Source organism: Pseudonaja textilis, chromosome 3, assembly GCF_049901715.1.
Source record: "Pseudonaja textilis isolate UNSWEBS1 chromosome 3, rPseTex1.2, whole genome shotgun sequence".
NCBI lineage: Eukaryota > Metazoa > Chordata > Lepidosauria > Squamata > Elapidae > Pseudonaja > Pseudonaja textilis.
The window spans coordinates 194839159-194866323 of record NC_141992.1 but is presented as its reverse complement, the minus strand read 5'-3'; the positions used below and the strand labels follow the sequence as shown (position 1 = coordinate 194866323).

The following is a 27165-nucleotide window of genomic DNA, read 5'->3' as shown; positions in this document are numbered from 1 at the left end:
GACAGCGATTATATGTATGGGTGTGCATGTATGCAGGGGTGGGTGTCTACTGGTTCCGTCCACCTCTGTAGAACCGGTAGTAGCTCTGAAGAGCAGCAGATGTAGAACCGGTTCTATGTCTGCTGATGTTTTTGCCCATCCGCCCACCCGGGCTCTTACCTGATCTTTATTTCCTGAATTTTTTCAACTTCAGCTGCTGTGCGAGGCACAGCTGCAGTTAAAAAAGCAGGAAAAAAGGGCTTTTTCAAAGGCTGCTTCTCTGCACGCAGCGTGCTGATGACGATTTACAGGCGTGTGCCGGCAGCGTGCAGGGAAGCACATCGTAAACCAACGAACCTCGTAAATCACCGAACTGGTAGTTAACCCTGTCGGATCCCACCCCTGTATGTATGTATGTATGTATGTATGTATGTATGTAGCAGATGTATATGTGTGTTATGCTTGGATACATTTTTGAGAGCAGGCAGCGGAATTTAATTCTTAATGTGTGCCAGTGTGTCCATAGTAAAAAAATGACAATAAAGGTTATCTTATCAGTGAAAAGTCACCCTATGTTTGTGAAGTTGTTTAACGGGAAATAAAAATTGTTCTTCCTGAAGCAAAACCAAAAGATGTGACTGTCAATTACTGGTCTTTTGTGTGTGTGTGTGTGTGTGTGTGTGTGTTAAAAAGTGCATAGTTTGGGTACTTTGAGGAAAATTGTAATGGCTCAGAGAAATATTCAGTTGATATCTGACTAGCCCTGTTTGATGCTACATAGTATCTGATCAACCCCTCAAGATGATATTACAGGCTATCCTCACTTATGACTGGCCACTTAGCAATCATTTGAAGTTATGACAGTTCCCCCCCCACAAAAAAAACGTTCTTATGACCAGGTATCAATGTTTTGATGTCACTGCCCCTTCCCCCACCCAGCCTCCTGTGGTCATGTGATCACATTTTAGATATTCAGCAACCAATTTGCATTCTTGGTCATGTGACCACAATTTATAACTTTTGTTTTTGCTGTAAACTAGCGTTGCTTCCAGTTCCCAGCTAAAAACACAAATCGAGGACAACGGATTCGCTTCACAACTATGTGGCTCACTTCATGTTTGATGTAAAGAAAAGGGGTGGGGGTTTAAAATCAGATCGGTCACATAATGACTCACTTAATGACAATCATGACTCATGACTAATTCTGGACTCAATTATGGTCATAAGTCAAAGACCACCTGTATACGGGCAGCCCAGGAAGCATCATGCTGTATCTGTAACCTTTTTCCCCCCACATACTTTGACAGTAACCTTTTGGCTGTGTTGTTTTAGGTATGCAATATAGTTGCAGGACAGAGATGTATTAAGAAGCTGACAGACAATCAAACTTCTACTATGATTAGAGCCACGGCGAGATCGGCCCCGGATCGTCAGGAAGAGATCAGCAAATTGGTGAGCATCAACCCTATAAGGTGGCCTGGATTAGGAAACGGAGACGATGTAGACCTAAAGCCAGGGTTGGGCTGCTGTGGGGTTCTGCAGGGGTTCAGGAGAGCCCCAGCTAAGATTCTGTGCAGTTTGGAGAACCCCCCCACCCAAATCCCACTCCTGGCCCCGCCCACTCCTCCCCTCCCCTCCCAGGAGTCCCCACATGGCCCATTTTGGCTGCAGGTAAATGCAGGGCATGCACGGAGACTCGGGGAGGGTGAAAAACGGGGCCTCCTAGAAGTTCGGGAAGGGCGGAAATGGGCCTGTTTCTGGCTTCCGGAGAGCCTCCGGAGCCCGTGGAGGCTGTTTTCGCCCTCCCGGAGGCTCAAAAAAAGCCTCTGGAGCCCTGGGAGGGCAAAAACGTCCCCCCCCTTCCCACTGTGGGGCAGGAGGCTGACTAGGCCACGCCCGCCACGGCCATGCCCACCCAGCAACTGGGCAGAGAACCTTTTCCTGAAATTTTTGAAGCCCACCCTTGCCTAAAGCTACATTTATCAGAAGAGCTACAGGAACAGAGCTAGTCTGAATGCTCTTCCCTCTTTTCTCTCCAGGAGGATTAAGGGGTGGGGAACTGTCTGAGATGTTTTTGTAAGCTGCTTTCTTGGCCTGGGTTCAAATCTTGTTTACCTGCTCGTTGCCTTGGTAGTAGAGCTTCCCTCTGTCCCTCAAGACCGTCCTCTGTACTCCCTGGAGTGGCTCCCTTCTGTCCCTTATTGGAACATTAGGAAGGAGACCTACGGGCACAGGTGTATGTTCCATGACTGAAGGAACGTCACAAAATGTCTTCCCGTAGTTCCACTCCCAGAGGTCAGTTTTTCAAAGAAGACATTTCGGCCAGGAACAAGAGAGAAAATCATGGGATTGGGAGGCGGAAGATTATAGAGAAAGAATAGAGAGAAAAACCAAGACTGTGTTGTTGCAGGCATAGAACATAGAATAACAGAAATGGAAAGGTCCTTGGAGGTCATTTAGTCCAACCCCCTGCTCGACGGGGAGACCCTATACCATTTCACACAAATGGGTGTCCAGTCTCTTCTTTAAAACTTCCAGTGCTGAACCCCCTACGACTTCTGAAGGCAAGCTGTTCCACTGACTAATTGTTCTATCATCCCTCAGGAAATTTCTCCTTAATTCCAATTTGCTTCTCTCTTTGATTAGTTTCCACCCGTTGCTTCTTGTCCTGCCCTCAGGTGCTTTGGAAAATAGGTTGAAAACACCCTCCCCATATATAGGAGCCCCTCAAAATATGGGAAGACTGCTATCATGTCCTTCCCAGTCCTTCTTTTCATTAGACTTAAATGTACCCAATCCTTGCAACTGTTTTTCATATGTTTTAGCCTCCAGTCCCCTAATCATACTTGTTGCTCTTCTCTGCATTCTTTCCAGAATCTCAACATCTTTTTTTATATCATGATGACCAGAACTGGATGCAGGTTGCATAGACTACCTCCTTCAGGCTTAAAAAAACATTGAAGAGTTCAGAATTCCATTGCAACTAAAACAACCCTATATCAATTTACTTTTGATGCGTGTTTGTATGAAATATATATTTTTTTTCTTCTCCTAGATGCGAAGCGCAAGTTTTAATACTGACCCGTTCGTTCGTGAGTTTGGAATCATGGTCAAAGATGAAATGACGGATGTCACGGGGAGGGTGTTACAGCCACCTTCGATTCTCTACGGAGGCCGGGTACGTGTGTCATCGGGGCTCCAAATTCTCATTTGGCCCATTGGTCGTGGCTCAGAGTAAGAGTTGGGACGACAGTTGCCTGTGATTTCAGATGGGCCTTGTAGTGTTGACGTCGCTGGTTTGCAGATGTCCTGGGGTTAAATGCTCTGTATAAAAATGTGCAGTTCCCCTAGCCAGGAATTGTCTCCCAGGGGAGAAGCCTGTCAGGATTCCAGCAATCGCCATAATGAAATCACGATTCTCGAGCCAAACTTCAAAAAACTTCAAAGGATTCATTAAAGGCGACATACTTGCACTGCCCTGTATGAAGTCAACTTTGGCATACGTAATTTACAGTCACCTGTGACTAGTGGTGGGATTCAGAATTTTTCACTACCGGCTCTGTGGGCATGGCTTGATGGGCGTGGTGTGGCTTGATGGGTGTGGCAGGGGAAGGTTACTGCAAAATCCCCATTCCCTCCCCACTGCACTAAGCAGCTTTCCAGCTCCGTTCTCCTGTGCAGGGCAACAAAAGAAGACCCAGCTGATCTGCTGGGACTCGGGAGGCAGAGGATAGATGGTGGTGGGGCCAGGCAAAGGTGGAATTTGCCGGTTCTCCGAACTAATCAAGATTTCCTCAACTGGTTCTCCAGAACTGGTCAGAACCTGCTGAATACCACCTCTGCCCGTGACCCTGTTTCCCCCTCCCCGGGTATCTCATAAACCAGATTCTCCAATTCAGCATGTTCACAGGCTGGGTGTCATCAATCACATTCTCCAATTAAATAGATTCGCGGGCAAAAACTCTGGTATTTTAGTTACAATCTTTTAAAGAGAAGAGTCAGACTGTGCTTTCGCTTTCAACTGCTCTTCCAGAGTTCCTTCCTCCCCTCACCTTTTTTTTAATGGCAACTACTAAAACAGGCCCAGGAATGTTTTATGAGCCGACATAGCCCTTAATAAGGGGAGCCTGTCTGTCTCCCGGGAATGTCCTACGGGGTCCAGACCAACGGAAATGAACGTGCAGCCGTGTTGGGTGTCGGGAGAAGGCACCGAGAGACACAGTTGTGCACTCGCACCTCCTCCAGTTCTAGCTTTCCACTGTGTGCACGTTTTGCACAAAGGTGCAGTTTGTTGTTTGGTCTGTGCTCCGTTGCACAGGTAGTCCTTGACTGACGGCCACAATTGAGCCCCAAATTTCCGTTGCTGAGTGAAATAGTTGTTAAGCGAGTTCGTTTCACCCCTTTTATGACCTTTTTTTTTCCGCCACCGTTGCTAAGTGAACCGCTGCGGTTGTTAAAAGTGAGTAACACGGTTGTTAAGGGAATCTGGCTTCCCCATTGCTTGTCAGAAGGTCGCAAAAGGTGATCCCGTGACCCGGTTTGGCAAGAGTCTGAATTTCAAGCACGTGACCGTGGGGATGCTGCGACGGTCGTAAGTGTGAGAAACAATCCTAAGTGCCGTTGTAACTTTGAACGGTCACTAAAAAATGAACGGCTGCCTGTTGAAGACTACCTGTACATCTGACCAAGGAGAGCTTTGATACCACGAGTCGTGGATGTGGGCTGGTCTTACGGACACTCTTCATTTTTCCCCTTCGCATCCAGGGGGGTTTGACATCCAAAGGCAGACGTGTTTTGAAATTGTTGCACTGTAAAGCTTTATTTTGGCTCTGGGAAATCATTCCACTTCTTCTTCTTTTTTTTTTTCTCCCCCTCTCTCTAGAACAAAGCAATTGCGACCCCAGTGCAGGGGGTCTGGGATATGAGGAATAAACAGTTTCATACTGGAATTGAAATCAAAGTCTGGGCCATTGCGTGTTTCGCGCCCCAACGCCAGTGCACTGAAGTCCATCTTAAGTGAGTCTGCGGTTGAGTGGTGCCTTGATCACGTCTTCTTCCAGTTTTCCCAGCCTTTGTTCTGCTGTGGTCACCCGGTGTTTTCGCCGAGCTGTTTTCTGTGCCCCTTTGCAATAACTATAGTATTTAGAATAAAATAACAAGAGTTGGAAGGGACCTTGGAGTTCTTCTAGCCCAGTGCCCCCTATACAATTTCAGACAAATGGCGGTCCAATCTCTTCTTAAACCAGAGGTCTTCGAACTTGACCGCTTTAAAACTTGTGAACTTCAACTCTTAAGAATTCCTCCTCCAGTCCTGTTAGCTCAGGAATTCTGGGAGTTGAAGTCCACAGGTCTTAAACTTGTCAAGTTTGAAGACCCTTGTCTTAAATGCTTCAGGTGTTGGAGCATTCACAACCGCTGAAGGCAAGTTGTTCCGCTAGTTAATTCTTCTCACGGTCGAGAAATTTCTCCTTAGTTCTAGGTTGCTTCTCTCTTTTGTTAATTTCCATCTGTTGCTTCTTGCCCTGCCTTCAGGGGCTTTGCAGAATTTGTCCCAAGGGTGCTTTTTTTCCGAAGAAGCAAGTGGACCTTCTGGTTTTCTTTGAAGACGTTTCGCTTCTCATCCCACAAGCTTCTTCAGCTCTGAATCCCAAAGTGCATAGCTAAATCCCTCTGGAGATTCTCCATCACACAGGTCATGGTTGTCCCAAAGGTGCTTTTTTTTTGTTTTTTGTTCAAGAGGCAACTGGACTTTGTTTTTCTTTGAAGACGTTTCACTTCTCATCCTGGAAGCTTCCTCAGCTCTTTGCGTTAAGCACCTTTGGGACAATCGTGACCTGGATGACTTAGAATATCCATAAACAACCCCAGTATTTCTTTTCAAATTCATCCTTGATTTATGATTGGAATTATGGTTGTAATTGTATTGGCAGGTCATTAAGCAGGTCATCACAGACCTGATTTTATGACCTGTCTTGTAGCAATAGTTCACTAATGCAGCAGTCATAAAGTGAGTGGAGATATCATTAAGTGAACACATTATGGCAATGGGTTTTTTTTTTCTCCTGGAAACAGGAATTGACCACTGGTTTCCGGAAGAAACATAAAATTGCAATCATATGACCACAGGTCATTGCAAATGGCCATAAATACTGGCTGATTGACAAGCATTCCAGTCATGTGACCACATGGAAGGAGCTCCAGTCATTGGAACTTCGAATCTGGATTTTTTTTTTGGGGGTTGTCCCTCTAATTTATTAATAATCGTTAAGAAATATTTATTTAAATTACTGCAGGGTTAGTTTTGGGGTGGTGATTATACCCTGGGCAAATTACGTTATGTGTACGTCATTAGAATTTTAGATGTGGTTTTATATATTTAGTTATTGCACTACATTTTTGTTCTGTGATGTTGAATTTTCTCCGTTCTGATCGCTGATTGAAGAAATCATTTTCCCTTATAAAGTCTTAAGTAGGCAGCCTCCTTTTAGACTTGCAAAGTTGGAAGGGGCTGTTCCAAGTTTCTTGGCCAAATGTAGTTTTGGAAGGAAAGGATTAAAGGGATAAAGGGATATGAGTCTCGGTGGCTAGAGTGCAGTACTGCAGGCTACTTCTGCTGACTTTCAGCTGCCTGCAATTTGGCAGTTCAAATCTCACCAGGCTCAAGGTTGACTCAGACTTCCATCCTTCCGAGGTGGGTAAAAGGAGGACCCAAAATTGTTGCAGGACAATAGGCTGACTCTGTAAACTGCTTAGAGAGGGCTGTACAGCACTGTGAAATGGTATATAAGTCTAAGGGCTATTGCTATAATCGTATAGATCAGTTATGGATGAGCCGGTTTTGCTCTCGCTTAGAAGGATTGGCATAAATGGATTCCAGAGTGAGAAATCAAACAATGGTAGCGCATAGAATGTGATATCTTGCTACATGGCTACATAAAAACTTTGATTTCTTAAAATGTGATGTTGCTTCTTTTAAATATACCAGAACCTTCACGGAACAACTGAGGAAAATATCCAGAGATGCAGGAATGCCCATCCAAGGTCAACCTTGTTTCTGTAAATATGCCCAGGGAGCGGACAGTGTGGAACCCATGTTCCGTCACCTGAAGAACACCTATTCTGGTCTGCAGCTTGTGGTTGTCATTCTACCTGGGAAAACTCCTGTTTATGGTCAGTCTAAGAGACCTACATGCCTCTGTCACCTTTTGCATTACTGTAAATCAACTTTGACCACTGGAAGATGTGTGGACTTCAACTCTGGGAGAATTCTGGGAATTGAAAGTCCACACATCTTCCAATAGCCAAGGTTGAAAAATACTACTGTGAATATGTGATTTTTTACTATGATTCTCAACTTTTAAGGCACTTTCTTGAGATGGTTCTCTTTTTTTGCTGCCTCTATATTTCTGTTATTAATTACTTTTCTACATTAACCTTGGAAATGTCTGACCTAGAACTCTCATCAAGTATAAGGCAATGCATGTTTGATAGCTTAGTGTGATATTTTCTTCTAAAATGTCACAAGAAGAAAAAAATTACACATGTAATATTGAAACATACCTTATTGAACAGCCTTTTACTCAAAGGCAGAAAGCTACACGTGAAAATGCCAGAATTCTATCTATTTTAGAAGATAGTTGGATTGTAAAGAAATGATTGAAGGGTGGCATTATGATATATATCCAGATCAGCAGTTGTTACATCATAAATTCTTAGTGGTGGAAGATTAAATATTACCCTTCATTTTGAGCCTATCTGCCTCCCATCAACAACAGATGAAGAGGAATTTGAGTGCGTGGCTAATTAAGAACACGTCTTCTGGTTGAAAAATGTTTTTGAGGCACAGTGCTGCAGTGGTTAGAGAGCAGTACTACAGGGTACTTCTGCTGACTGGCGGCTGCCTAAAATTTGGCAGTTCAAATCTCACCAGGCTTAGGGTTGACTCAGCCTTCTATCCTTCCGAGGTTGATAAAATGAGGAAACAAATTGTTGGGGGGAAAAGGCTGATTCTGTAAACTGCTTCGAGAGGGGTCTAAAAGCACTGTAAAGAGGTACATAAGTCTAAGTGCTATTACTATTTTGTGTGGGGTGGACTTGGCAAAAAAATACCCCAATCAAGGAACTACCAACTTAGACAAGTTAACAGTAATTAACAGCCCAATAAAGGGACTACCAAGTCCACTTCTACCAACACTGACACTGCAAGCCACTAATATATAAAAAGAGCAAGCCCTATTCACTTACTAGCACTGATGAAGTAACCTAGTTTTGTAATGAAACGTCTACAACAAAACAACCAAGCTTAGAGATTACCAGCGACTCCTCATTTCAGCCCTGAGCTGCAAATATTCCGTTCTCTAGAACGATAGTTGTTATATGGCCCGTGGCCTTCTCCTTGATAGCCTCCTGCTTTATCTCAGAGGGGCATTATGAGAAGATACTGTCACAAAGGGATTATAGTTGGGGTTAAGCACTCTTAAGTAGCTATCAGAGCCATTAGCTTGATCGGTTTAATAGCATCTCTTTTCATTTCTCCGACTCGGCAGCCGAAGTGAAGCGTGTCGGTGACACCGTGCTGGGAATGGCCACGCAGTGTGTGCAGATGAAAAATGTGCAAAGGACTACCCCACAGACACTTTCCAACCTGTGCTTAAAGATCAATGTCAAATTAGGAGGAGTTAATAACATTTTATTGCCACAAGGAAGGTAAGCATTTTCAGGGTATGACTAAGTACCCCACTGGCCCTGTGCTGCTGGAGAAAGAAAGCAGCTCGTTCATGCATTGTGTTGGCCGGACAATTTGTGTAGTTATCCAATTTGCAGTTAATGTGCGATTTATTTTTTTCAAACAAATCCAAGCAAACAGTTCTGTTCAACAGGGAGTCATTTTATTCTGCGGCAATTAAAAAAAAAATCCGCTTGGTTTTTGTGGTTAGATCCTAATTAATGCCTTATAACAAGGCAGAATCCCAAAACTTTTGAATTGTGTTTTGAAAAGATCAAGCTGGAAGTTGTGAAGGCCTCTTGTTTATATTGCCTCAAGCAACCCTCCCAGTTGTGACTAGTTTTGTGGTTGAAGGAGGGGAACGCAAAATAATTATAAATTTCATTCATTTCCAGGCTGTTGATTCTGAAAAAGAGGATAATACTTCAAGACTTAAACTATTACATGTTGTGTTTATACACTGCTCAAAAAATAAATAAAGGGAACACAAAAATAAGACGTCTTAGATCTGAATGAATGAAACATTCTTATTAAATACTTTGTTCATTACATAGTTGAATGTGCTGACAACAAAATCACACAAAAATTATCAATGAAAAATCAAATTTAGCAACCCATGGAGGTCTGGATTTGGAGTTACACTCAAAATTAAAGTGGAAAAAAACACTACAGGCTGATCCAACTTTGATGTTATGCCCTTAAAACAAGTCAAAATGAGGCTCAGTAGTGTGTGTGGTCTCCACTTGCCTGTATGACCTCCCTACAACACCTGGGCATGCTCCTGATGAGGTGGCGGATGGTCTCCTGAGGGATCTCCTCCCACACCTGGACTAAAGCATCCCCCAACTCCTGGACAGTCTGTGGTGCAACGTGGCGTTGGTGGATGGAGCGAGACATGATGTCCCAGATGTGCTCAATTGGACTCAGGTCTGAGGAATGGGCGGGCCAGTCCATAGCATCAGTGCCTTCATCTTGCAGGAACTGCTGACACACTTCAGCCACATGAGGTCTAGCATTATCGTGCATTAGGAGGAACCCAGGGCCAACCGCACCAGCATATGGTCTCACAAGGGGTCTGAGGATCTCATCTCAGTACCTAATGGCAGTCAGGCTACCTCTGGCGAGCACATGGAGGGCTGTGCGGCCCCCTAAAGAAATGCCACCCCACACCATTACTGACCCACTGCCAAACCGGTCATGCTGGAGGATGTTGCAGGTAGCAGAACGTTCTCCACGGTGTCTCCAGACCTTGTCACGTCTGTCCCATGTGCTCAGTGTGAACCTGCTTTCATCTGTGAAGAGCATAGGGTGCCAGTGGCGAATTTGCCAATCTTGGTGTTCTCTGGCAAATGCCAAACGTCCTGCACGGTGTTGGGCTGTAAGCGCAACCCCCCACCTGTGGACGTTGGGCCCTCATGCCACCCTCATGGAGTCTGTTTCTGACCGTTTGAGCGGCCAAATGCACATCTGTGGCCAGCTGGAGGTCATTTTGCAAGGCTCTGGCAGTGTTCCTCCTGTCCCTCCTCGCACAAAGGCGGAGGCAGCGGTCCTGATGCTGGATTGTTGCTCTCCTACGGCCTCCTCCACGTCTCCTGATGTACTGGCCTGTCTCCTGGTAGTGCCTCCATGCTCTGGACACTACGCTGACAGACACAGCAAACCTTCTTGCCACAGCTCGCATTGATGTGCCATCCTGGATGAGCTGCACTACCTGAGCCACTTGTGTGGGTTGTAGACTCCGTCTCATGCTACCACTAGAGTGAAAGCACCGCCAGCATTCAAAAGTGACCAAACCACCAGCCAGAAAGCGTAGGAACTGAGAAGTGGTCTGTGGTCACCACCTGCAGAACCTCTCCTTTATTGGGGATGTCTTGCTAACTGCCTCTGCTTTCCACCTGTTGTCTATTCCATTTGCACAACAGCATGTGAAATTGATTGTCAGTGTTGCTACCTAAGTGGACAGTTTGATTTCACAGAAGTGTGATTGACTTGGAGTTACATTGTGTTGGTTAAGCGTTCCCTTTATTTTTTTGAGCAGTGTATAACAATTTGAATGGGCAAGAGGGGAAAGAAAATGTCCTATTGGCCCTCATAGTGTGCTACTTTACAGTTTAACCATGGTTTATTGACAGCACTCTAATTTGACTTGTCAGCTAGGAACAACTAGAGCATCTAACCCTAGAAATACTTAGAAATTAAGTAATCTGAACTTTAATGGGCAACAACATTTTGAATGAGTCTGAAGATCAACTACTGATCAACTGATGCAAAGAATCTGAGGAGAAAGGAATATTAGGTATATTAGCCACCTTGAGTTATTTATCAAACTAATAAAGGCAACAAACGAACAAACAAACAATCATGCTCTAGTTCTTTTTGGGTGGGGGAGGTTTCTAAACAACTGGCCGGCTACATTCTCCACTTGTAGCCTCTGGGCCACTTTGAAAGAGAGTCCCACATCACTGCCACTGTTTTGTTTAGGAATAAGTTGGAAACGGATGGAGGAATTGTAGGCATCCCAGATCCGTTACAGCTCCCAGCGGTCTCCATTGCTGGCTATCGTTCCGCGATGCACCAGCAGCTGGAGCATGAATGACTTACGAGGTTTTGCTTTCCTCAAAACGACCCTTAAAAGCTGGTTAAAAAAATAATGCTCTTGGCTCCTTTGTCATTTAGTTCTGAGCCCAGGAGAAACCTCGGGTTTCTATGCCGAAGTGGCCCGGTGGTTAGAGTGCAGTACTACGGGCTACTTCTGCCAACTGCTGGCTGTCTGCAGTTTGGCAGTTCAAATCCCACCAGGCTCAAGGTTGACTCAGCCTCCCGTCCTTTCCAAGGTGGCTAAAATGAGGACCCAGATTGTTGGGGGGCAAGAGGCTGACTCTGTAAACCACTTAGAGAGGGCTGTAAAGCACTGTGAAGCGGTATATAAGTCTAAATGCTATTGCTATCATATTTTAACCTTACTCGGCACCAGTGGTAGCCCTCCTTACAGATTTTTCTATCGTGAGTCCTGATGGAAAGGTCAATTTGATTATCCCCATGTCTCTGGAATACGATCACCAAGAAGAAAAGCCAGGAAAACGAACTGGGTTGTGGGCCTCTTCCATGACCACCGTATGTTTCTTCAGGAGATCTGGTTACATCTCTCTCTCCAGGTCCACTTATGGCTTTTTGGTAGCAGCCTCCTGCGGCGTTAGTGCCAAAACAGCTTGTAATGGGGCTTGATTGGAGGCTTGGCCAAACAGAGTTATGAAAAATCCCATGCACGCGTCTTCACCAGGGCTGGCTGGAGCTACGTCTCTGCAAAATAAGAAAAAACTTTGTATTGCTTGATTCTTTTCAGCTTAAAAGAGAAGTCTTAATATAACAGAGGTATAAAAAGTCATTACAGGTAGTCCTTAATTCATAACAGTTCATTTAGTGACTGTTTGAAGTTGTTGGCAATATTGACTTATGACTGGTTTTTTTTTTTTTTGTTTTGCAAATCTCCATGGCGACATGATCAAAATCTAGCTCCTTGGCAACTGACTCATCTTTACGACGGTTTGAGTGTCCCGGGATCACGTGGTTCCCCATTTGTGACCTTCTGACAAGGAAAAGTCCACAGGGGAGCTAGATTCACTTAACCGCTGAGGCAAGAAAGGTCGTAAAATGGGGCAAGATTCACCTAACAAATGTCTCACTTAGCGATTTTGGGCTGAATTGTTGTTGTAAGTTGAGGACTACCTGTAATGGTGTAGAAATTAGAGGCATTACAGGACTCAGAGTACAGGTTGTCCTCGACTTACAACCACAATTGGGACAGTAATGTCTGTCTCTAACCAAGGTGAGTTGCACCCAATTTTACAGCCTTTTTAAATTGCATTTCTTAATTGAGTTACACAATTGTTCAGCAAATCTGCCTCCCCACGTTACTTCGCTTGTAGGAAGCTAGCTACAAAAGTTGCAAATGAAGTTTATGTGACACACCCACCCCCACCCCCCAGAACATTGCAACCCTCAAATACATGAAAGTTGTCAAGCATCTGAATTTTGATCATGTGATTGCAGCAACTTTGTAACTTTAAATGGTTGCTAAAGGAATGCTGGTTAAGTCAAGGTCTAACTGTACTTGGAGTTAGGCAAATTTCACCCAGCTAGATTGTCCCTAGCTACAGTGGTGATGGTTGTCCATAAGCTCTCAATCTCTCAATCTCTCTCAATATATGTATATATCTCAATCTATTTCAATCTATCTCAATCTATTATAGATAGATAGATAGATTGATAGATTGATTGATAGATAGATAGATAGATAGCGAAAGACCATTCATGCATCATCACAATATCTCCAGAACCATAAAGCCTACAAACTTGAAATTTGGCACCTATGTTCCTCTTGGCTTCTAGGTGCTCAATAAGAAAGGATTTTTCAAAAGGACCATCAGAGCTATTAGTACTTCCTATATTATTCTTATTATTAACACACTCTGATGCTAAGGAGTTCTACTTTCCTTCCCCACCTGAAAGGAAATCTGCTCCAAATGCAAAACAAAACCAGAGGAGAGGAGTTTCAGTTTCACAACACCAAGCAGCTTTAGTGCAGAACAGTTGAGCTAAGCCACGCCCAGGCTCCTTGCTGTCTCCTTGCTCACACAGCAAATACTGTTTCAGTTTCCAAACAGCCTCACACACTGACAGGACGCTAGCCAGATGAATACCGATGGATGCTGGTAGGCAGAGGCAGAATCCCCACCCCCAACCCCTTATTTTCCTCCCCATAAACTAAGCCCGACCACATAGTTTCGTAGCGAAGCACGGGGATCGAGCTAGTCTACAGATACATGTACTTTAAATGCCAGCTGTTGAGAATCACAGGAAGGCTACGCATTTCTGTTGCTGTTTCTAAGCTCTCTCAGTCCATGCGGTTGGCCATTCGAATTCTGCAAGTTTTGGGGCCCAGCCTGATCCTGCTGAGCTCTTACCGGGTTCTTCTATTGAGAAGTTACGTTATCGCATCACCTGGCACGGATGGGCCGAGCGAGAAATGCCATGGATGCTTCTAAGCCGTTGAACCACTCAGGTCCAAGGTAGAGAGATGGTGCCCAACAGCCTTGGACCCTTCCATCAGGTGGAAACATGCTGGCCAAGAGGAGTTGTGTAACGGGTGCTCTGTAGTTTCCTGGAGAACACGCAAAGCTACGCTCGCCTCCTTGGTTGCGTTATACAAATATTTGCTATGCTTCCCCTTCATTTAGGCCTCCGGTATTTCAACAGCCTGTCATCTTCCTTGGTGCTGACGTCACTCATCCACCAGCTGGAGATGGGAAGAAACCATCTATTGCTGCTGTGAGTAAAAGAGGCATTTGTCGCCTGGATTTTCTTTCTGTTTTTTTTTTAACTAGTAATTATTCAAAACATTAAAATACAAGTTCCAGAAAGGAAAAGAAAAAAAAACAACACAAAAAGAAAAATTAGAATGTTAAAAAATGAGCATTAAAAAAAAAAAGGCCCAAAAGACAAAAAACACATATATTTCCCCCCCCTGGTTGATTACTGCTGGATATATTGCAACAATCTTAGTTTTGTCTGCATTTTCATTCTTGTATCCGTATTTGACCTGACATTATTTTTCCTACGTAACCATCTTTCTTTTCCCCCATCCTTTGTCCAAAATATTTCTGAAGAAGTCTTCTCTTGGAATTAATTGCCTTAAAAAGCCCTTCTTAATTCTTTAGGATAGTCGTTTTTCCTGCTTTTATGGCAGGCCTGTTTCACTGACTTTATCTAGGGTGGGTGTGCTTTTGGAAAATGTGGTTTTATGAGTAATTTTTCTTCTCTGTGCGTCTGCAATCACCCCGTCATTGTTGGCTTTATGGCTCTTGTCTTGTGTGAACCTGTCTCCATGTGACGGATTCCAGGTGCGATGGAATTGCTGCTTCCCAAATTCCCAAACAACAGACTGGCTGGGAATTCTGTACTTATAAGCCCCTTTTCCCTGTGGAACTGCTACAGGCTTTATTTCAGTTGCAGATACTGCCGTAACCCAAAAGGAGGAACATTCCTTAAAATCGCTGTGTGCTAAATTCTGCGGTCTTCTTTTGTTGCTTTGTTTGTTTGTTTGTTTCTTCACAAGAAACATCCTTGCTTTCTCCCCCAGGTTGTAGGCAGCATGGATGCCCATCCGAACCGCTACTGTGCCACTGTGAGAGTCCAGCAGCACCGCCAAGAAATAATTCAAGACTTGGCTGCCATGGTTAGGGAGCTGCTGATCCAGTTTTACAAATCAACTCGATTCAAGCCAACGCGGATCATTTTCTATAGAGACGGTGTTTCCGAGGGGCAGTTTCAACAGGTTCTGGTCTTGCTTTCCTTTTCTCAGGCTTAGACTTAGAATAACTCTATAGTCACTGGGAATGCACGCTAATCGGCATACATGAAAATGAAATTTTGTTGCGTACAACTCTCAAAGGGTCACCGCCTCCAACAGACACTACATAAACATGGCAAAATACTGTTAATAAATAACATACAAAAGTATGTATATACCCACATATATGACACAGATAAACAATATAGTCTAGTACAGATGTATACATGTACTGTGGCGAGAAAAATGAATCTTGCGAGTTTATCAGACAGATGCCCTCGGGAACATAGCTGTTCCAGAATCTGGTAGTCCTGCTAGAAATACTTCGAAACCTTCCCCCGATGGGGAGCAGCAACAACAGACTGTAAAGTGGGTGTGTGAGGTCTCAAACAACGCTTCGAGCTCTCATCACATGGCGCTTGTAAGCAGCATCCTGAATAACGGAAAGCGAGCTTCCTATAACCTTCTCCGCTGTCCTCACCACGCTCTGTATGGACTTTCTACCTCAGGCAATGCCTCCACCAAACCAAACAGGGGATGCAGTTTGTTAAAACGCTCTAAACTGTGCCTCTGTAGAAAGTGGCCAGGACAGAAGGAGAAAGATGTGCTCTCTTCATTTGATGCAGGAAATGCGGACGCTGGTTTGCTTCACTAAGGGGAAGACTCACTTAAAACGGGGCAAGACTCACTTAACAAATGTTTTGCTTAGACAGTTTGGGCTCCGTTGTGATCGTAAATCGAGGACTACCTGTGACTCTTTAAAAAAAAAAAAAAAGTTGGCTCCTTGTAAATGCAGGAGCATTCCTGCTTTGTTTCTGACCCAGAGCCTCCCTCTAAATTATCTGGATTTAGTGTTGTCTAAACCAGATCTTTACAATGAATGACTGCAGGGTTGTGATAACAAGGTTGTGTTTTGCCCAACAGAGTAGCATGCCTGGACGCATATACATTTTTTAAAGATCCCTGATCTTGCCAGTTTAACCTCATTAAGTCAAGAATGTGGGGCTGGTCCTGGTGTTTTTTACATGCTTCAGATCACCTGTTTCGCTGCAGGTGATGAAGAATACCTGAAGGAAGATAACAGATAAACAGGGTAGGAAGAAGTTTTCCTATTGGTAACGTTTCAAGCTATCCCTTCCCTCTCCCTCCCGTTTTTCTTGGTGCAGGTTCTTCATCATGAATTGCTGGCTATCCGAGAAGCCTGCATTAAGCTAGAAAAAGATTACCAGCCAGGGATTACGTTCATTGTGGTGCAGAAGAGGCATCACACCAGGCTCTTTTGCACCGACAAAAATGAAAGAGTAAGTATTGCATATTTTTGGTTTTGGGGGGCAGATAAGTTGGCAAGTGATGAAATAAGAAATTGCTAGTCATCAACCTGCCCTATTACTGTGACCTCTAAATTGGCAAATAGAATAGAATAGAACTTTTTATTGGCCAAGTGTGATTGGACACACAAGGAACTTGTCTTGGTGCAAATGCTCTCAGTGTACATAAAAGAAAAGATGCATCTGTCAAGAGTCGAGAAACATCCGGTACAACATTTAATGATAGTCATAGGGTGCAATAAGCAATCAAATCATACTAGGAAACAGTCAATATAAATCATGAGGATGCAAGCAACGAAGTTACAGTCATACAGTTATAAGTGGGAGGAGATGGGTAAAAGGAAGGATGGGAGGATTAATAGTAATAGCAGACTTTTAATGAAACAACTTTTTGACTTTATTCTTTTTTTGGCGTCACAGTGACAATTCTTCCATCCTTTGGTTTTATTTCCACAGGTTGGGAAAAGTGGAAACATTCCAGCAGGCACCACTGTGGACACAAAAATCACCCACCCTTCGGAGTTTGACTTCTATCTGTGTAGTCATGCTGGTATTCAGGTATCTTACGGATGCACCACCTCCTGGGTGTCCTCAGCTCTGGGTCAGATCCTTCTCATCTGCCTGTGCGTGTGGTTGAACGTGTTCCACTTCTCTAGCTTTTAGTGTCAATGACACTTACTTTCAGTCTCTTCTGTGCAGCGTGAAAGGAGAGAAAGGGTTTCTCCTCCCCACTCAACAAGTTCTCAGGAATTCCAAATAAACATAATTAAGAGAGAGAGAAGTAGAGTTTTACATTGCAAATGCTTTGATCATACTATGTCTACATTCTGAGTGAGCACATGCCCTTTGTTCTGAAAGTCTGTTTGCATTAGCGTGTGTGTGTGTGTGTGTGTGTGTGTCTATAGTATCTGTATCTACATCTTATCTCTCATTATGTCTGTTTATATCTGTTTGTCTATCATCTCTATCTCTGTCTGTCTATCTATATCTATCTATCTATCTATCTATCTATCTATCTATCTATCTATCTATCTATCTTCTAATCTAATCTAATCTAATCTAATCTAATCTAATCTATGATCTTCTCTTTATCATTTTCATAAACAACTCAAAGCAGTGAACATATCTTAACACTCTTTCCTCTTCCTATTCCTCCCACCCCCAAACAACCCTGTGAAATTGGCTGGGCTGAGAAAGTTTGGCCCAAAGTCACCCATTTGGCTTTCATGCCTAAGGTGGGACCAGAACTCACCTTCTGTTTTCTAGCTTGGTGATTTAACCCTTAAACCAAACTAGACTACATTTCATTTATGCATTTAAACCAAAGTATACATTTCAGTCTGAGCAAACAAGTTATTGTTTTCTTTGCAGTCACTCCCTTTCAGACCCTGTGAATTTACCCTCCATCTTAACATGTTGATTCTATCCCATGCTTCTCTTACCTCTGATGTCAGTAATAAATGAGGCAGAAAGTTATAGTGTGATTCTCGTGTACAGCTTCTCTACACAGGTGATGATTTCACATATAGCAATAGCACTTAAGACTTATATACCACTTCAAGGTGCTTTACAGCCCTCTCTAAGCAGTTGAGAGAGTCAGTATCTTGTCCTCAACAATCTGGGTCTTCATGTTACCGACCTCGGAAGGATGGAAGGCTGAACCAACAGAAGGCTGTCTATAGTTTGGATCTGTAGAGATTCTCAGTTATTATCCAGGTCATGGTTGTCCCAAAGGTGCTTTTTTTTTCAGGAGGCAACGGGACTTTCTTGTTTTTTCTTAGAAGACATTTTGCTTCTCATCCAAGAAGCTTCTTCAGCTCTGACAGGATGGTGAAGAAGAATGGAAGGATTGATATTCCTTGCGGAGAGCTGGTCATTTGCATCCTTTTAGAGGGCCGTTGAGGCCACTTGGAGGTTTATCTGTGTCCTCAGGGATACCTGAGTGGTGCTCCTGGTTCCTGTAGTCCGTGATTTTTCTCCACCATCTGGTCAGAGCTGAAGAAGCTTCTTGGATGAGAAGTGAAATGTCTTCAAAGAAGAAAACAGGAAAGTCCAGTTGCCTCCTGAAAAAGCATCTTTGGGTATGGAGTGGGTCCTTTGATTTTCCATGACCTTAATTAAGAGCCATAGAAAAGGAACCACGTTCTCAGTGCTCGTTGGTTACTTTCGTCCTTCAAAATAGAAAGGCTGCTTCTGGGCATTTTCTGGAAGTCTGGAGTGGACCTCTTGCCAAGAGAAGGTTGACCGGTGGAGAGATAGAGATCTTTCCTTAACTTTGTTTGTGGTCCATTTTCAGGGCACAAGCAGACCATCTCATTACCACGTTCTCTGGGATGACAATCGCTTCTCTTCAGACGAACTCCAGATCCTCACTTACCAACTATGTCATACCTACGTCCGGTGTACTCGATCTGTTTCCATCCCTGCGCCAGCCTACTATGCACACCTGGTGGCCTTCAGAGCCAGGTATCATTTGGTGGATAAAGAGCACGACAGGTGAGGGATAGGGGCATAGTTTGGTCAAATGAACGCAGGGAGTTTTTGACTTACAGCTGTTCTCTTACTGACCATTTGACGTTTCAACATCAGTCAGCCAAAAAAGGGGGACTTATGACCTGTGTTTCACCCTTACGACCATTGCAGCATCCCCGTGGTCATGTGATCAAAATTCAGCCGCTTGGCAACCAGTTTATTTACGACAATTGCAGGGTCCCAGGACTCATATTTACGACGGTTGCAGGATCCCAAGTGATCCCCTTTTGCAACGTTCTGAGAAGCCAAGTCAACAGGGAAGCCGGATTCCCTTAACAACCATGTTACTAACTTAACAGCTACAATGATTCACTTAACAACTGTGGCAGGAAAGGTTACAAAATGGGGCAAAATTCACCTAAGAACTGTCTTGCTTTGTGGTGGAAATTTTGGGCTCAATTGTGGTCATAAGTTGAGGACTATCTCAAGCCACCCACAGGTAAGTCTAGCTACGAGTCTGAACGAATCATTCTGGGAAGAAGAAATTCAAATTCAGAGCTCCTTTTTCTGTCTGGGCAGAGTACAGAAATAAAGAAAACGGAACTGGTTGCCTCCAGAGTTTTTCTCTTTTTTTTGTTTTTTGAATGTTTTAATGGGATTTTATAGCTATAAAATGATTTCATTGTTTTTATTGTTTTAGTTTCTAATTGGGAGCCGCCCAGAGTTAATTGAAAGAGAAGTGGCTATATACCGTATTTACCGGACTGTAGAGCGCATCGGACTATAACCCTCACCCACTAAATTTTAAAAGAAAAAAAATATTTTTACATATATTAGACGCCCCAGACTGACTATAAGCCGCAGATATATACGTTGTGAAATGAGATATTTACACAGAAAGAGGAGAATGCTCCTCGCATGCGGCCAGAGGTCTCCAGCGTCTCACCCTTGATTCATTAACGTCAGGCTTACGCGCAGCAGCTCTATTTCCTTCCTGGATAGACAGTTCGATTGCTTTCAACTTAAAAGCTGCATCATATGCTTTTCTTCGTGTACTTTCCATGATGAGGGTGTGAAAAATATTTTGCGTTCGTGCATGTCGGGCTGCTTGTGTCGAGTGCGCCAAAAACTACCGGTAGTGTCTTCTTCTTTGCATCAAACTCTTGGCCTGTCATGTTTTTGCGCCCCCTGATGGCAGTTAGTGAAGAAAAATCTATAGATCTATAGCCGCATCGTTGTACAAGCTGCAGGGTTCAAAGCGTGGGGAAAAAAGTAGCGGCTTCTAGTCCGGTAAATACGGTAATGTTTGAAATAAACTAACATAAAATACAGGTAGTCCTACACTTAACAACAGTTCACTTGGTGACCGTTCAAAGTTACAACGGCACTGAAAAAAGTGACTCATGACCATTTTTTCACACTTAACAGCCATTGCAGTATCCCCATAGTCACATGATCAAAATTGTGCTTGTAAGCTGAGGACTACCTATAAAATAATAAAATAAAAATATGCTGAGAAAGAAGGAGACTAATTTTAAATCTGCATCAAATTGTATAATATTAACAACAGCCTAAAATGTTTTAATATGTAACTGCACTAATCTCATACTTTTGAATGCTTGGAGATGGATTTCTGTCTTGGGGTCCCAAAGGTGCTTTTTTTCAGGAGGCAACTAGACTTTCTTCTTTTTCTTTGAAGACGTTTTGCTTCTCATCCAAGAGGCTTCTTCAGCTCTGACTGGATGGTGGGATATGGAAAGGTTTATATTCCTTGCAGACAGATGGTCATTTGCGTACTTTTTAGAGAGTCATTAAAGCCACCTGGAGTTTTATCTTTGTCGTCAAGGGTCACCTGAGTAGTGCAAATCAGTATGGAGCCTTCTGGGAACTGTTCCACACCCATTTGCACTACTCAGGTGACCCTGAGGACACAGGTGACCTCAGCGACTCTCAAAAAGAATGCAAATGACCAGCTGTCTGCAAGGAGTATCGATCCTCCCATTCCCCACCATCCAGATAGAGCTGAAGAAGCTTCTTGGATGAGAAGCAAAACCTCTTCAAAGAAAAACCAGGAAGCCCAGTTGCCTCCTGAAAAAAGCACCTTTGGGACAACCCTGACCTGGATCATGATGTCATGCCCCTGTCGGAATCTGATTTGGAGGGGGAGGCTGAGCAGCTGGCAGGGAATGGGAGTGTGGCTCCGTTGGTTGTGGAAGAAACTGGGGAAGGGCACAGTCCGGCTGGGCGGAGCAGGGGAGAGGTAGAGCAAGAGAATTTGGAGGAAGACCCAGGCCCACCCCCTCTTCATCCTAGGATATGCAGGGAGGAACAGAGAAGAGAGCAACATGAGCTGTGTGCCTTAGGGGGGAGGAAAGGGCCCTGATTCCCTTCATTAGCTGCATCTGGGAACACAGTGTTTAAAAAAGGGAAGCTGCGCACAACAAGTTGTTGGGAGCAAATTGCGAATTATTTGGTATCATCAAGTCTTATCTGGGTTCCTGGCGTCTTCCCAACTGTGTGTGCTTTGTTTGCCTTTGAAGTCTGCAATTCCTTATCCTGCCCCGTCCACTTAATTACTGCAGCGTGGTTTGTGTGGATTTTTATTTACAATTTGTATGTACTTTGTTTTGAATTTCCTCCACTTAAAGACTATTCTTGGGAGAGTTTTTTTTTCCAGACGAAGGTAACTGGACATCGGTGGCAAAGTTGGAGGTATTAAAGGGATACTTCTTGCTTATTTGACTGTGTTGCCTCGGTGCCACGCCCTTCTTGGGTCATCACAGATGGAGAATCTCCCTGGGCATTTCAGACTCTGGTTTAAATCTATGTTTTTTTTTTTCTCCTTCCTTCCCCCCCATCAGCGCCGAAGGGAGCCACACTTCTGGGCAGAGCAACGGGCGCGATCACCAAGCTCTCGCGAAAGCTGTCCAGGTCCACCAAGATACTTTGCGCACCATGTACTTTGCTTGACCTCTGGCCGTGTTGAGGAACTCAGTTCTGAGTTGGATTCACAAGAGACCAGCTGCACTTAGACCAACAGTTGCCCGAGCTACCGCAACAGCCAGCAAAGGAGTGATGCATCTTTATTTTTTAAATATTTGGGGGGTGGGGGGGTGGGGAAAGGATGGGCTGATGATGATGGTGATTGTGATTCTATTTGCAAGAAAGCTTTTCATCCAGAATTTCAGACTTGAGCGTACAAAAAGAATTGCACAGCTTTTAAGACATGTGGATATGCCAAAATCGAAAGCTGCTTGTCGGGAGAAACGAAAACAAACAAAATTGAAAACCCATGTTTTTCTAATTAACTAGAGCTGTGATCTCAGGGCTAAAAAAAAAAAAAAAAAACCAACACTTCTCGTTTTAGTTATGACTTTTTCAGATGCTCTTATTCGTAATAATCCGAAGAAATACACCCAATTATAAGATCCGATGGAATGGGCCCGGGAGGGGGGAAAAAATGAATTTGCTTTTATTCCTTAAAAAAAAAAACCACAAAAAAAACAAAAAGCACTAGTTTGGATGCCAGTGAAGTCGTGATTTTGTACTGAGATGCAGAAGGAGTGAGCGAATCCTTTGCTGTCTTTATTGATAAGTCTGTGAAGGTCTATGGGCAAAAAAAAAAAAATGTATTTTTGACGTTAATTCTTGAATGTCTTTCATTGTGCTGTTTAAAATTTTTTGTAGGATGAGTTACGGAATTATTTCAGTTACAAAAAAAAAAAGAAGTTTTATCTATACTTTTTATTAGGTCCACTGAAAGATTAATGAAGTGTGCCACTTTTTTTAAAAAAAAAAAAGTTTATTTTTTCTTAAAAAAAAATAATAATAATCCATTTTGATTACTAATCATGGAGTTTGTCCTCTAGGACTGTGACACTTAATTTTCCAAAGCTTTTCTAAAGAATACGGGTCTGTGGTGATACAGTACAATCTCTTTCACTGTTATGTTTGAATTAATGTAAAATTTGTATGTGTTTCACAGTATTAACATGATAGTATAGATGCTATTTATATTTATTTACTAAAGAGTGCTCAACATAGTTCTGTTTAACATATCAGAAACTGAAGAATGCTGTGGAGTTTTAAAGTGGACGAGAGGGATTTGGGTCGAATTCACCCACCGTAGCTTTTAGCAGGTTCCCTTGGTCATTTTAACGAGGTTTGTTTATTATATCTCCTTGAAGTGAACAAAGGAGAACTGGACCTGATGTGTTGTCCCTTTTAAGAAAACAACAACAGGATTATGCAACTACCTTGTGTGGCAGAGGTGGGATGTACTTAGTGTTTATATCATTTTCTCCCCCTTGTATCTTGGAAGGATTTAGGAGAATTCACAGGCTGTAGTTTAGACGAGAACATCAAAAGGAAGTTTTGCGATTCTTTCAAGCGCATAAAGTATTATTATTATTATTATTATTTTCTGTTGGATCATCTGAGTCAGAGAAATGGAAGGAAGGAGATCTGTTGTTTGGCCGCTCGCTCTGAAGAAGACAATCCCTCCAGAGGCCTGGTAGGAATACAAGTTTCTCTTAAGCCCGCACAAGACTTATCAGACCAAATATTCAAAGCTACCGTTGCACTGTTGACAAAGACAATAGGAACACTACTAAAATACTGTGGGTCAGGAAGCTTATTTCCTCTTCCAGTCTGATGGGACTTTACAAAAAAGTCCTAATTTTCCCAGGCATGTTTTTTTTAAAAAAAACAAAAATCTTTCTTGAAACCTTTCTATGATTCATTTTTCATTTCCTTCTGAAGAGCAGTGGTGCCATCACCGGGAGAGAAAGCGTCCCCGACCTCCATTGAGTGAAATGTTGAGAATGCGATTAAGCTAAGCTTGGAATCTTAGGCTTTGCTCAGACCGATGGATGTTGGCTGAATGGGATAAATGCCCCCCCCCCAAAACATTTTTAAGGCCCTAGTGCACATTTTATGCCAGTTGATGACTGCAGCTCTGGAAAGCTGTGCCTGCCACCTTTTGCCAAACAGATGCACCTGAAAAACGGGTTTTCGGGGAGAGATTTTCAGGGTGTGTGCAGAATGTCTTAAAAAGTTTGTAAGCTGCAACTTCCAGCTGCTTAATAGGCTTAAGAGAAGAAAAAAGAGATTTAAGGCACTATTAATATTTTTTTGGGAGGGGGGGTGTCACTCTGTTTTGCTAAGCAACATTACAGCATCTCCTTTCTTTGATAAGTTTTTCAATTTTATTTTCAAAGTTAAAATGTTTACTCCAAGAAAAGAGAGGAAACGACAAACAAAGTAAAAAAAAAAAATCTATTTCACCTTTCCTCTTCCTCGTCCTCTTCCTCCTTCCTTCCTTCTCCTGGGAGGGCCATTTCTCTCTGCAGCTTTTCAGATATCGTAAAATCTGCTCCATGGCATTCAGGATAGAAGTGGAAAACAATTGTCAGGTTGGGAGACCAGAAAGGGGAGAGAAACCATTTTGAAGTCCCATCGCATCCTGTTTTCAAATTAAAATGAAACATCACTCAAATCCTGTACACATTTCTCCTTTTGGTTGTGCATTTTTCGTTACGTGCACAATGTTTCCCTACTACTATCAGATACATTTGACATTATGTCATTGATTTCCAATGCCTTTTTTCGTTTTTGGAAAACTGCTTATAAAACTGGGAAAGTACATCTTATCAAAGGATCATTACGAATACAGTTCATGGGTAATTATGGGGAGCACGAATTAGGAGCGTTTGAACCAAAGTGTTTACTGTAAAATTTATCTCCCTTTTGAATTCAAACAACTACAGCAGATTGTTGGATTATGAGCTGCAGAGGGAAGAAAGCCCATCCTATAATAGGAAGAAGGCAGTACACATATAAACTAGGATTTCATTCCTGCTACTAAAATTCTGTTTTAAATAGCTTTCTTTTCCAGGCAGCACTTAAATGAATAGTTGTGTTTACATTTTTACTATTTTTTTTTTATTTCCCCATAATCTTCAAAAAGCGTCAGCCAGTGAGAGCTGGGCTAAAATGGAATCTTTTTTTTTCTTTTCTTTTTTGTCTTCCTAACTACAGCCGCCTAGTCTCACAGCAGTCTTGCAATGCCTGCCAGCTAGTAACAGGCTAAAGTAACAATCCGCTGGATTTAGGTGCTACTGGGCAGTGCTTTTGATGTCTTGGTGGCTTTACCACCAACTTCTAAAACAGATCCCTCAATGTGCAGATAGTTACATCCACAGTTACTGTTTATGTACACATCATCCAGGGCGGAAGGAATAGGATGAGTTTTTGAAAGCATCGGATGAATTTTTGCTCCGATAGAGCGGAGAAATGCATTCTCTCGTTCTCGTTTTAAACTTTCCATAACCGTAATCCTTAAAAAAAAAAGGCTTTTAATTGTTCAATATGACAAGCGGGGAACAGAAGGGGTGTTACTATTATTATTATTATTATTTTGTGAAAAACTGACAATGCACTTTGAAAACATAGGGCGCTCTGAATATGCACAGGAACTGGGTCTTTCCCCCCCTCAATAATAATGATAATATATGCAGAAACCAAAACTCTAAATGGAAACACAAAAGGATTCGACTTTCTCGGTAGCTCTTTCCTGCAGTGATTCTTATAACCCCACACTGATATCTCAGGTGAATGATTTCATTTTTGCAGAGATCCCAGATAATTTTCCGTGAGAACCAAGACAAATAGCTTTTGAAAACAGGGGCTGGATGGGGAGGGGGAATATAAGGAACGGAAGTGCTTTCAAGTCTTATCACAGGAATCGTTTTATAAGAAAACCAGCTCTAAAATACCGATTCAGCTTTGTTTTACAAACCCGTCTTGTAGAGAAAGAATGTTTTGAAAAATAAGCTTTGATGCAATCTTCTTTTTTTTTTAATACCAATTATGGCCGTGTTCAGTTGTAGCCAAACAGCTCAGATGGGTCTGGTAGCTTGTAATTGTTAGCTTTAAGGATGTGTCTCTGCCGTGAGATTTTTGGGACCGGGTGCCACTTAGAAAGCCAACCGGGTGACTTCCTCCTGGGGGTTGGGGAAGGGGCTGTTCACCTAGGTCTCAAGCCCGCCCGCCGTCAGTTGTGAGTTTCCTTCTTGCCCTAATATTAAATGCTTTCGTAGACTTGAGATGCGAAAGAAAGGAAGGAAGGAAGGAAGGAAGGAAGGAAGGAGATGGAGGGAACCCTCTCCTGTTGGAATGAAAAAACGAGGCATAAAGTGGAGCTATTTAATTTTTAAAAGCAAAATGGACCCTTGTTCGTCTCTTGTGCCTTTTTGTAAAAACGCCCGCTCGTGAGGCTGAAAGCATTGACTTTTTCTGGCATCTGGGGTGGGATGGGGGTTGGGGTTAGGGTTAGGGGGAGGCCGTCCTCTTTTGCTCAGAGCTGGGTCGATGAGATTGTTTTTGTGGTGGACTTGCTGGGCAGGTTCTTTAGATGTCAACGCGGGTATAAATCTTAAGACATACCGGCTTTTTATTTCTGTTTCGGTGCTGACTTGGTTGGGGTACGCCATACCTTCCCTTCCAAACTCTGTAGTTAAACATGGCGAATGTCAACATTTGCCACCCGTTCTTTGTGGTGCTTCACACATGACAAGAAGCCGACTTGAGGTGCGGATGGATGTTGAAGGATGCGTGTCGTCGCGCGCTCCCATTTCTTTCCCCGCACTGTTGTGTTTTCAGATGCTTTAAATTGGATCCTTTTCCTGTAACTAATTGAGCCCGCTCTCGTGCCTGAAATCCAGCAAATGTAGCAACGAGGTGGACATCCAGGTAGGGGTTAGATGGTGGTGGAGGGTCAAAGTGTGGAAGATAGATACCTCTGTTGTTACCTCATCTTGCATGGTGTGTGGTTGGAAATAGGACCATAGTCCCCATCCGTAAAACACACCTCTAGAAAGCTACTTTGGAAGCTCGGAACAAAGATTGATTGACCACCTAGATCAGAGGTGTCAAGCTCAAGGCCTGGGGGCGCTCTGGAAACAGCAAAGGACCGGCCCACGGTGCCTCTGCCAACAGAAAACAGAGCTCACGAGGGCCACACGTGGTCCCCCCCCCAAGCTCCGTTTTCGCTGGCAGAGGGTTGCAGGAGGCCTTCGCAGCTGAAAATGGAGCTCGGGAGCCTGTGTTTGCTGGCAGAGAGCCTGGGAACCACAGGCGCCCCTCCTGGACACGAGTGACATCACACCCACCCCAGTCCCCCGAAATTAAGCACAACCCTGATGCGGCCCTCAATGAAATTGAGTTTGGCACCACTGTCTTAGTGTTTCTCCAGGAGCTGGAACAAGGGAGGCAAATGTAATTGGAAGTAGACAAGAGTAGTAAGACAACGC

The 27165-nt window shown here is 43.4% G+C and overlaps 1 protein-coding gene across 1 annotated transcript in view; it reads left to right on the top strand.

Annotated features, from left to right (window-relative positions):
• AGO2 (argonaute RISC catalytic component 2) overlaps positions 1 to 26001 on the top strand; it is a 52925-nt gene extending 26924 nt beyond the window's left edge. Inside the window, exons 9-19 of the mRNA XM_087931797.1 lie at positions 1312 to 1431; positions 3035 to 3157; positions 4862 to 4995; positions 6965 to 7149; positions 8526 to 8685; positions 13942 to 14032; positions 14844 to 15038; positions 16220 to 16354; positions 16838 to 16939; positions 18678 to 18877; positions 21715 to 26001. Coding sequence (XP_087787923.1) covers positions 1312 to 1431; positions 3035 to 3157; positions 4862 to 4995; positions 6965 to 7149; positions 8526 to 8685; positions 13942 to 14032; positions 14844 to 15038; positions 16220 to 16354; positions 16838 to 16939; positions 18678 to 18877; positions 21715 to 21823 — 1554 coding nt within the window. The 3' untranslated portion in view covers positions 21824 to 26001. The remainder of the gene's footprint in view (positions 1 to 1311; positions 1432 to 3034; positions 3158 to 4861; positions 4996 to 6964; positions 7150 to 8525; positions 8686 to 13941; positions 14033 to 14843; positions 15039 to 16219; positions 16355 to 16837; positions 16940 to 18677; positions 18878 to 21714) is intronic.
• The last annotated feature ends 1164 nt before the right edge of the window (positions 26002 to 27165 follow it).